The following is a 12649-nucleotide window of genomic DNA, read 5'->3' as shown; positions in this document are numbered from 1 at the left end:
CAACGACAGTCAGGAGGGCCGTGAGAATAACGCCGGGCATTAGAATTGAGAGCACATATGTGTCGAATAGGAGCAACAGAGGATGGTGCATATAGGGCGTGATTTGAGGATGATGAGACATGTGAACACTACCTGTGTTACAGTCCCACCCTTACTAGCAAAGAGTTAACGATATCGGTGAAGGGCTGATTCGGGACCTGGCGCTGGAAACAAGTTAGTGAATTCATTAGGGACACTGAATTTCTGGAATAAAAGAAGAGTACGATGGAAAGAAGATGTTAGAGATCACAACAATCCGAATACTGGCTTAAGTGTATGTCAGCCGACATACCTAACCTAATTGATGGATAGACAGTTTTCCTAAGGCGAAGGTTATAAAATGATTGCAATAAAATACCTTAATAAATTAATTTTAAATTAGTAAATGTGCGCAACGAACGAAGGAGATATCCATGCCAATTATCCACGATAGACCAAGTAGACAATTTAACCCAATGACAATTTGTATCTCATTTTTGATTATTTTTTATGATGGTATGCTAAAACGTAATTATAATTTTGAAACCTTCAATCAATTGCGATGTAAGCATCTAACTGGTGTCTTTTATAAAGAATATATGCAATTTGTTGTTGTATTCTTCATCTACATAGATATTCCTGTTTTCTCAAATCCATATAAAATGCTTCCTCTTCTATCAAATTCCATGATCTAACGTTGTAGCATTAGCATTTCGAAACGTCTTTCATCTTCCTCATTAAATTTATTGTCATCATAGTCATAGAGATCTATGGACTTGCGTTTCTCCATAAATTCCAGGCTTGGCGGCGGCGGTATATGTGAATTTGTGCCCCTGTCAATCACATTGTAACCCTCTTCCTTTTCGGTGCCTTGTCTAGGCATTTGTGTCATCGTATTCAATTGTCATTCGGGTATATCCATGGTCTGCAGGGGTAATTGAATATCTATGGATTTTTGTCTCAATTTATTCGTTAGCGTATGAGGATCACGTATGAAGGGTTGATGTTGTTGATAGTGCTGATGTTGTTGCTGTTGCAGTTTAGCCGAAGCGGTGGCATTGAAAGATTGCATATGGAAATGTGAATGGGCTCCTGCCAATTTGGCCAAGGGAATACGATAGACTCGCAGAGGTTTTAAACGATCTGGAGAACTTGAATAATGATCGGGGGTTTGACTACCGTTCGATGTGGAAAATAAACTACGGTACTTGGAGTTGCGTTTTGTTGGAGACATTGGTGATTGTTGCGTGGGAGCCTTTGTATAGTTATTGTTGTAATTGTTGGAATTATTATTGGAATTTGTGCGTGGTGAATTGGGCGGTACTCCCATCTGTTGTTGGGCATCTCCTATGGAGCTATTGCGCATGGCATTATATTTGTGATCACTATTATAGGCATCACCACACGAATTACTTTTGGCTATAATCGGTTTCGCATCCACATTGCTAGACTTTTGTAAAGATCTAGCCCTCTGTATGGGCTGGCCCAGACCTTGAGCTCCCAAGACATTGGGTATTTCTAGCAAATTATTCATTTCATGTTCTGGATTTAAAGGTATATCCCTGCCACTCTGCATACTTAATAGCTCTGTGGAATCCCTTGTCAATTCTTCACTCGATGAACATTCACTTGGCGTTGTCACAAGTCGTTTCTCGGGAGTTTGTTCATTTATTTGCAATCCTTTGATATTTAAATCTTTGGACATAAATTCGGGAGCTGTTGTTACAAAAAATATATCTCGTTTTGATGTTAGCAATTGTAGTTCTGGTAAAATTGCTGTATGCACCAAATTGCCATTGACCAGTAGACGTATTTCCATAGAATCAGCGGTAAAGCCGAGAATATAAGGGAATGCACAAACCACCGATGTTGGTGAAGTATTCCAATGGAAATCGAATTCATTGCGGGTTTCTTCGCGGTCATTTAACTTTTGAAAGTGGCAAGTATCTGGAAATATATAGCGAGATTAGCATTTAGATTAAAGGCAAATTCAAATGGGTAAATTGTAATAATATAGCAATAAGTAAGTCACAGACCTAATGCAAAAGAAAGTAATCAAATCAGTTTGTTCTTAATTTAAATTTGGATTGATTTTGACGGCATATGGATTAAACAAGCGTTACACTTTTTTAATTCCATTTCTAATTCTTACAGTTGACTTCATCGTGCGAAAGAATTCGATGCAACCATTCTGCATCTGAATCCTTATGTTCTCTCACCATTGGTTATACCGGTTAACTTGGATAATATTAATAAAACAAATGATTGACTGGCAAAGGTTTCCCCACTAAATTTAGGGGGTTTTACACGTTTGGGGGGATTTTTAGGGGTAAACAATAAGGTGTAATCTTATAAAGTCGAAAAATTCTAAACCAAAATCAGAACAATACCGGCATAAATTTGGAGAAAAAAGATGCGGGAAGTCATAGGATGGGTATATTAGTAACACATCTAAATATTGGTTTCAGATCCCATACAGTTATATAGTCTAAGTCGTGGTGAAGTTCTGTGCCGATCTAGAGATATCCATCCGTCCCTCAGTTCAAATCATGCTAACTTCCGAACGAAACAAGCTATGGACTTGAAATTTGGCACAAGTAGTGGTTACTGATGTAAGTCAGACGGTATTGCAAATGGCATACCGGACTACTTTAAGTTAAACCGTATAAACCGACCTCCAGATTTGGCTTGCGGCCCATATGGAGGCACAAATTTCATCCGATCTCATGCAGGAACAAATTTCATTCGATCCGGTTGACATACCGTGCGAAAATTGGTTCATATCAGTTCATAATAATTTGTAGACACCTTTATAAAACCCACTAATCAGTCTTTTTTGTATAACGGACTAATTTACAATCTAAACAATGTCAATCAGTTTTCATCGGCTAACTTTGGCTCGAATTATGTTATTCAAACGGCCTAAATACCAATACATGCTGCACAAAAGTGTTGCAGTATTTTGGCTCATACACGGCGTAGCGCAGTTTGAGATGATCGACAGTGTGGAATTTATTAACCTTCAACTTCAAAATGCCCCAGATGCAAAAGTAGAACGGAATGAGATCCGGAGATCTTCGTCGCCATTGTTCTGTAAAAATGGGTTTTGTTGGGAAGACCATGGTCGGATGAAAAAAATCTTTATTTGCCCAAGGCTTAAATATTGTCTATAGGACAATTTCCCGCCAATATTAGGCATTTGTTTTCACCACACGATTGATGAGTAAGAACGGCCCATAACATTACTATTGGCGGAACTTGAGTTCTAGTGCGATTCGGAGGTATATATTTCAGTTTACCTCTTTGGCAAGTAAACCCGATCATTTTGTCTATTCACACACTTTCAATTGTAGGAACGTGTTCCCATTTTCCCCGTTCATCACATTTTCCCCGTTTTCTCCTATTTCTCACCTAGATGTGTGCGACAACTCTTGCCACGTGTTCTTCCGTTCATCCCATTTTCCCCGTTTTCTCCTATTTCTCACCTAGATGTGTGTGACAACTCTAGCCACGTGTTCTTCCGTTCATCCCATTTATCCTACTCCTCAGCATGATGTGTATGGCCACTCTAGCCACAAGACACTCCACTCATCCCTTCCTCCGGCGGTGCGACTAAAGCAATCGTGCCTCAGTGCAATGTCGTAAGTTCAAATTCTTTTCTGCTGGGACTGTGGTCCGAACTATTAACTGATGTCGACGGTCATCGGAAAACGTCACACGTGAGTGGGGAAGCGGATCCTCAGAACACCAAATCCCGCAATTACAAATGTCCCTCCGGTTGGAATCCTCGAAGCTGGTGACTACGGTGAAAGTTAGAGAACGGATGCCGCCATTAAGCACCTGTTTTATAAGCGAAGGATTCGCGCATGCCCTCGAACCCGTGAGTTATATCCTTTTATATGAATTCAGCTTCAAGCTAAGAAACCATTCACAGTGTCAAGTTAATAGCACGGTGGACACAATGAGTTAGAATGGTGCCAAACACAACTCAATCAGGCTATTGATGATGCCCACAACAGCCGAAGACATATTCTTGGGGCGAAGACCTATTCTTGCTGGGTTAATGTTAAGGCCAAGTCCTGCCGGTTTCAGTCCAAATCACTATCATCGCAGACCAAGTCGATCAAGAAGGAGTCGTCCACCATTACTACAAAAGCATTCAGACAGAAGAACTTGTTTTCCCTGACGATACTGTCTTATAAGCTCACCAAAGACTTCTCCCCTTCAACCGACTCGGCGTCATCAGCTGACCCATACTACAGTTGCCAGCAAACCACCAAGACTTCGAAACGCACAGGAGAGGGTAGCATATATTATTCCTCAAACATGAAATTATGGACTATAGATATATGTAAATTTTCCCTATAGCTCTTAAAAATCACCCTTTACATTAAAGGTCAGATACACGTGCAAATATATTTTCATTTAAAATATTACAAAACATTATTAACCCAACTGTTCACTTACGGTTATAGCATAAAAGTAATTCAGTTTCAAGACCATCACACAGTTCAATGGCTGCTGTCAACTGAGTTTGACTTCGTTTGGCCGGTTCAACTTCATGCAGACGTGTTGCCACGCCACTTTGATCACAGACAATTTCATAATGATATCTGTAAAGATAGCCGAACAAAAAGTTATAACTCATCCAATTATCTGAAGCTTGTGTAGGGTGGACTTACTTATAACCTACACATATCAAACCACCGGTCTTTGTATTTGTTGGACCCTCCAGGGGTGTTACTATAGTGGGCGTATCATTAAGGGATATCTCTTTTTGGAATATAAAACCTTCAGCAGTCTCTGTATCATTCTCGGGACACCATGAGGCCCAAGCAGCCGTATGTTTCCATTGGAATAGTTGAAGTTTACGACCAACCGCAACCACTAATCGCAAATGACCACCATTAACTCTTGAGGACGAATATAGATGGCATCCACGGGTCCGATCTATACGCCTCTCTTTCACCTCAGAACGTGAACGGCATTTAAGAGATTCTTCTGAAGATTTTCCATGAAATTCTCTTAAGCGAAACACATGTATACGATGACCATCACGATTTGTCGCTGACCCACCACGTATCAAAACTAAACCATGTTCTTCCAGGACACTTAATTGTCTCACATGTAAAGATTTATCAAAGACCAGTTGTAGTGATTGATCCTCTAGAGCGTGCAAATAAAAGATAAGGAAATAAATTAATTGGATAGCTCACAAAAACCAAAACACAGACACAGACATGTGAACATACAAGTAGACCTCCTACATTTTCAAAAGCACATTAATTCACAGTCAACATCCTTTGACTATGGGTTTTGTGTTCTATGTGTGTGTGTGTGTGCGTATGTGTATGAAGCTTACCTTTCATCAGGAATGTGCCATCATCGGTGGCTATAAATAACGAGTCATCAGTGGGCCCAAATGAATCACCTGCCAATGTTCCCCGATGTGGAAATGTTGGATAAAAGCAATGCGGCTCCCAGGGTGGCTTTTTGAATATTGTACAAGGACTTGCCGAAGCAATGCTTGTGGGGGCATCACCACGTACAATGGCCTCCAATTTAAGTGCTTGGCCTATGCGAACGAATTCAATTTGTCTAGCGTCTTCCTTAAGCTTCGATGTTCTTGGCACATCATATAGGACTTCTGAGAAAGCTCGTCTATTTAGCATATTCTAAGAAATAGAATTTGATAAAATAGTCATTAGAAGGTATACAAATGTAATACATTTTGTGAATATCTATGATATAAACAGTGGTAGCAAAAATTGTAGTAACATCGTTTCTTCTTAAGATTTTTTGACCAATAAATTTTATTTAAATTTATATTCAAAAATGAAAAACGTTTATTATTGGATAATGATTTCGTTTCTGGGAATAATGTTGTATTTATATAGCTTTGAAACACTCAGAAATGTCACCAGCCTTACTGATAGGGGATAATCTTGGATTGAGCCCATGACGCCTTTTAATAATGTAATCCTAGAATGAATGCGTTATTGCGTTTTTATCGACTTTTTCGTTTTTCATGATTTTCATATGTGCAAATTTTAAATTTAACGTTGTTAAACAATTGAACCGATTTTTGTTGAAGGAGTATATTTCATCATATCAACCTATATTATTCAACCTATATATCAACTATATTATCCATTAAGAACTGAGAAAAATATTGCCGAGTGTACAAAATCTTTTTTTCTTTCTCGGATACAAAGTTTTTCTCCTCAACCAAAAGTCGATAAACTTTTCAATAAAGCCGTTTTGTTCTTAAAGTTAGAAGATGCGACATAAAACAGGATTTTTACATAAATAAAAATTGTATAGACAATTATTTAAACCGTCCATAAATTCGATAAGTTTTTACGGATTCACTATAAACCTACAACGTATTCGGAAATAAGAGATTATTTTTTAAGAAAAATCTGAAAAATTTTTCAGTTTCCAGAAGCCCAAAAACTCAAATCGAGAAATCGATCTATATGAGGACTATATCAAACAATGGACACGGTATATTCGATATACTTATTTGTGGACTTAAAATTCCTCTTAATTTTGACATTCAGACACATCAGATAACAAGTATATACGGCCGTAAGTTCGGCCAGGCCGAATCTTATGTACCCTCCACCATGGATTGCGTAGAAACTTCTACGAAAGACTGTCATCCACAATCAAATTTCTTGCATTGTGGTATCTTAAAACTTCTTAACATCGTTTTCTAAATTGTGAGTTAGTCCATACGTGGTATATATTAGACAAACAAGTAAGGAAAGTCTAAAGTCGGGCGGGGCCGACTATATTATACCCTGCACAACTTTGTAGATCTAAATTTTCGATACCATATCACATCCGTCAAATGTGTTGGGGGCTATATATAAAGGTTTGCCCCAATTACATACATTTAAATATCACTCGATCTGGACAGAATTTGATAGACTTCTACAAAATCTATAGACTCAAAATTTAAGTCGGCTAATGCACTAGGGTGGGAAACATTTAAATCTGAAGCAATGTTAAGGAAACTTCGCAAAAGTTTATTTATGATTTATCGCTCGATATATATGTATTAGAAGTTTAGGAAAATTAGAGTAATTTGTACAATTTTTCGACTAAGCAGGAGCGATTTTACAAGGAAAATGTTGGTATTTTGACCATTTTTGTCGAAATCAGAAAAACATATATATGGGAGATATATCTAAATCTGAACCGATTTCAACCAAATTTGGCACGCATAGCTACAATGCTAATTCTACTCCCTGTGCAAAATTTCAAATAAATCGGAGCAAAAAATTGGCCTCTGTGGTCATATGAGTGTAAATCGGGCGAAAGCTATATATGGGAGCTATATCTAAATCTGAACCGATTTCTTCCAAAATCAATAGGGATCTATTCTGAGCTAAAACACATACTTGTGCCAAATTTGAAGTCGATTGGACTAAAACTGCGACCTAGCCTTTGATTACAAAAATGTGTTCACGGACAGACGGACATCGCTATATCGACTCAAGAGCCCTGAGCATTTTTGCCAAAGATAGCATGTGTCTATCTCGTCTCCTTCTGGGTGTTGCAAACATATGCACTAAGTTATAATACCCTGTTCCACAGTGAGGCGCAGGGTATAAAAAGGTATGTATAGGCATGTCTACAAATAATTACGAATCGATATGGACTTTTGTACGGTACGTAGACAGCCAGTATTGAAATATGGGGGCTATATACAATTATGAACTTGATATGGACCAATTTTTGTGTGATTGGAGATCGATTTATCTGAGTGCTATGTATAAATAAATTTCAACTGACTCGGATGAAATTTGCTCCTCCAAGAGGCTCCAAAACTAAATTTCGGTTTATATGGGGGCTATATATGATTATGGACTGATATGGACCACTTTTGGCATGGTTATTAAATATCATATACTACCACCACGTACCAAATTTCAACCAGATGGATGCATTTTGCTTCTCCAAAAGGCACCGGAGGTCAAATATGGGGATCGGTTTATATGGGGACTATATTATGGACTGATATGAACCAATTCCTGCATGGTTGTTGGATACCATATACTAACATCACGTACCAAATTTCAACCGAATCGGATGGATGTTGCTCTTCCAAGGGGCTCCGGAGGTCAACTCTGGGTATTGGTTTATATGGGGGCTATATATAATTATGGACCGATTTCGACCAATTTGTGCATGGGTGTTTGAGGCCATATATTAACACCACGTTACAAATTTCAACTAAATCAGCTGAAATTTGGTCTTCCAAGAAGCTCCGGAGGTCAAATCTGGTGATCGCTTTATATGAGGGCTATATATAATTATGGACTGATGTGGACCAATTTTTGCATGGTCATTAGAGACCATATACAACACCATGTACCAAATTTCAGACGGATCGGATGAAATTTGCTTCTCTTACAGGCTCCGCTAGCCAAATCGGGGGATCGGTTTATATGGGGGCTATATATAATTATGCATCGATGCATGGTTGTTAGAGACCATATACCATGTACCAAATTTCAGCCGGATCGGATAAAATTTGCTTCTCTTAGAGGATTCGCAAGCCAAATTTGGGGGTCCGTTTATATGGGGGCTACACGAAAAAGTGGACCGATATGGCCTATTTGAAATACCATCCGACCTACATCAATAACAACTACTTGTGCCAAATATCAAGTCGATAGCTTGTTTCGTTCGGAAGTTGGCGTGATTTCAACAGACGGAAGCACGGACGGACGGACATGCTCAGATCGACTCAGAATTTCGTCACGACCCAGAATATGTATATACTTTAAGGGGTCTTAGAGCAATGGTGGAGGGTATAAAAATAGCATTGCGGACTATATGAGATTATACCAAAATATCGATACCGATACACATCATATTTGGAACACTTTTTTATGGATCTAAAATCCTTCAGGATTTTTAATTCAAGGCTAAGTGGCGTGACTAGACACCCAAGAAATCAAATCGGTCAATATAGGGGCTATATAGAACCATGGACCGATACATGTTCGGCACATCGATTTCTGGACCTAAAATATCTACTATTTCTAATTCCAGACAAATCGGATAAAAATTTAGATGTCTACAAGCCCAACAATTCGAATGGGGATTTCAGTCTGTATGGGGTCCAAAACATTGACCGATACACACCATATTCAGCACATCTATTTATGAAGTTCACCAATATGGTATCCAAATGGACTGAATAGTCTAAGTGAGCCTGATACATCGGCCTGCCTCCTAACCTATCTATTTATGAACCTAAGATACATACCTCTAGATTTCCAATTCGAAGCAAATCTGATAAAAATTCGGCCGACTAGACAACCACCAAATCAAATAGGGAGTTTGGTCTATATGGGGTAAATCAAATAAAAATTACGGCGTCTAGATCCTCGAGATCCCAAATTGAACCTAAGATACCTCTAGATTTCGAATTTAAGGCAAATTCGGTAAAAATAGCATTGCGGTCTATATGAGATTATATCAAAACATGGACCGAGGCGCACCATATTAGGCATATTAGGTGACTAGACACTAAAGGCATCAAATTGGGATATCGCTCTATATGGGGTAAATCGGATAAAAATTGCGGAGTCTAGATAATAAAGATTCCAAATCGGAGAGTCGGTTTGTGTAGGGTCCATACCAAATAATGGACCGATACACACTATATTCGGCCCATCTATCTATGGTCCTAAGATACCTCTAGATTCCCAATTCAAGGGAACTTTGATATAATCAAATCAAGAAATAAAATTGGGAGATCGGTCTATATGGGGTAAATCTGATAAAAATGGCAATCGTTTGTATGTGGGCTATATCAAAACCTTGAACTGCGTGCAAACAAAAAAAAAAAACGAATTGGTGTCTATTTCAGGACGATTGCGTTATTATTGCAGGTTGTAGTGTGAGTACTATAGACCGACGTGACACAGGACGGAAAAAAGGCAGTTAATGCTGGGAATTGATTCTTATTGGGGTAATAAAACAAGTTTGTGTATCGGTCGAATTATTGGTCCAGACTATATTTTCAAATCAACGCGAATATACTTTGTTGACTGTTGACGGCACTCGTCAGGGCTTCCCGGTTCATGTCACCTTACTTCAGATTTTCTAATGGCCTCTGCCACTTATTTCTTTCTTTAAGATAATCTGATTTCCATCTGTGACAGAAATCTTTTGAACCAACGATTCTGAAGAGATATTTTGTCCAAACTCTCCTTCGGCTTCTTCAGCTGCGGACAGTAAAGACGAGCCTACCAGAAAATAATCCAATAACCTGAAAAATCATCCAAACTTTCAGACATAGAGGTGAGTAGCCGCGAAATGAGATCAGACATTTCTTCTGAGGAGCAGAGCCAAAGAAGCAGATAATTGAAGTAAGGATACCCTTAAAACACAATTTTCTTTCAAATTAGACTTTTGCGTCCTTGATATGAGACATGAGATAAATTTGATATCTTTCGTTTTTTCAGAATTTTTCTTCATGTGCTATCAATGTCCTCTAAAAACGACAACTTAAATTTCCAAATACAAACTCGACTTCGACTAGAGATGTTTTATGTTTTAAGTAAAAAACGTCTTTTTTTAAGAACAAGAAATCTTTAACTTCACGACAATATTTGTTTCATTGTGTTAAACTTCATATTGAACACTTGTTATCTCCCGTAATTTTTCCTAGAATTAAATAAATTTTCCGAAACTGTGGTATACAACGCTATTTCACAAAGATATTGGAAAATCCTTATTATTAATTTCAAACTGATGTTCGCGATCTTTTGTAGCATGGCACATGGTTATGGCACACGAAAGGTGTAACTTTCTAAAGGTCACACATCAATATGTCACAGTGTGTGTGTGTGATTTTGTCTAGGTGTTATTTGTATTTTTGCTACGAATCGCATGTTGTTGATACTTGAGGACATGATTTATCTGTGTGTGTGATATCTCACATATTCTACGTAAAACCCATGCAACAAGGATAATCATTCACTCATTTGGAGGAGGTTGCTCTTATTTGTTAGAACTTTGAGGAAAGTGCGTACTATTCAAGTCAAGGAAATTTGAGGCATAAGGTAAACTTTTTGGGACTTTTCGTTATGGGATATGTGTGACTGAATAATTGCTACCTTTTAACGTAATGAAACTTTTTGTTGTCTGTTTACTTTTAATGAGGGACATTTTCTAGAAAATCTTAAAAGGTTACAAACTACAATAGTATTTGAAGAGGAGAGACTAATGACATTGACTTTGCTAAAGGGTCCCATTCGTTTTATTTAGATGAATAAACAGTTACAGTTCAAATTTGAAGATTTTAATCGAAAGTAGCAAATCCTTAATCCTTTTGAAATGTGTTTCTCTACCCACTACATATTAATGAAATGTAGTGTTTGTGTTAAACATTCTGATAGGCTTTCTTTAAATGTAGGTGTATGATGAATAAATAATCTTGAATTTGAGCAAAAAAAAGTTTTCCCTTTTCATGTCTTAGAGGAACTTGTCGATATATTGCATTATGGATGTACTATTAAGAATGGTTCCTACACTGAAAAAAAGCATGCCCGGTTCCAAAGGTTTTGTCTTTACTTTAAAAATTTGGTATTGATTCCGAGCCAAAGAAGCGGAGAATATAAGTAAGGATACTTTTAAGACACAATTCTCTTCTAAATTTGGCTTTTGTGTACTTGCTTCTAGGAAACAAATTTTAATTTTTCGCTTTTTAGGCGTTTTTTCTTCATATGCTATCAAAGTCCTTTAAAAACGAGTTAACGACAACCTTTTTATACCCTCCACCATAGGATGGGGGTATATTAACTTTGTCATCCCTTTTGTAACACATCGAAATATTGCTCTAAGACCCCATAAGGTATATATATTCTGGGTCTTGGTGAAATTCAGAGTCGATCTGAGCATATCCGTCCGTCCATCTGTTGAAATCACGCTAACTTCCGAACGAAACAAGCTATCGACTTGAAACTTTATACAAAGAGTTGTTATTGATGTAGATCTGATGGTATTGCAAATGGACCATATCGGTCCACTTTTACGTATAGCCCCCATATAAACCGATCCCCCGATTTGGCTTGCGGAGCCTTTAAGAGAAGCAACTATCATCTGATCCGGCTGAAATTTGGTACATGGTGTATGTATATAGTCTCTAATGACCATGCAAAAATTGGTCCACATCGGTCCATAATTATATATAGCCCCCATACAAACCGATCACTAGATTTGACCTCCGGAGCCTCTTGGAAGACCAAAGTTCATCTGATTCAGTTGAAATTTGGTACATGGTGTGAGTATATGGTATCTAACAACCATGCAAAAATTGGTCCACATCGGTGCATAATTATATATAGCCCCCATATAAACCGATCCCCCGATTTGGTTTGCGGAGCCTCTAAGAGAAGCAAATTTCATCCGATATAGATCCCATACAAACCGATCACCAGATTTGACCTTCCGAGCCTCTTGGAAGACCAAAATTCATCTGAGTCAGTTGAAATTTGGTACGTGGTGTTAATATATGGCCTCAAACACCCATGCACAAATTGGTCGAAATCGGTCCATAACTATATATAGTCCCCATATAAACCGATCCTCCGACTTGGCTTGC

The 12649-nt window shown here is 38.1% G+C and overlaps 1 protein-coding gene across 1 annotated transcript in view; it reads right to left on the bottom strand.

Moving 5' to 3' along the window:
- Nucleotides 1-827: 827 nt before the first annotated feature.
- LOC142230123 (GTPase-activating Rap/Ran-GAP domain-like protein 3) overlaps nt 828-12649 on the bottom strand; it is a 333099-nt gene continuing 321277 nt past the window's right edge. Inside the window, exons 12-15 of the mRNA XM_075300757.1 lie at nt 5381-5693; nt 4701-5184; nt 4486-4631; nt 828-1965 (exon numbers count right to left, since the gene is read on the bottom strand). Of these exons, the coding sequence (XP_075156872.1) occupies nt 923-1965; nt 4486-4631; nt 4701-5184; nt 5381-5693 (1986 nt within the window). The 3' untranslated portion in view covers nt 828-922. The remainder of the gene's footprint in view (nt 1966-4485; nt 4632-4700; nt 5185-5380; nt 5694-12649) is intronic.

Source organism: Haematobia irritans, chromosome 3 (assembly GCF_050003625.1).
Source record: "Haematobia irritans isolate KBUSLIRL chromosome 3, ASM5000362v1, whole genome shotgun sequence".
Lineage (NCBI taxonomy): Eukaryota > Metazoa > Arthropoda > Insecta > Diptera > Muscidae > Haematobia > Haematobia irritans.
Note: the sequence above shows the minus strand (reverse complement) of the source record. Positions and strands in the feature narration are given on the sequence as shown.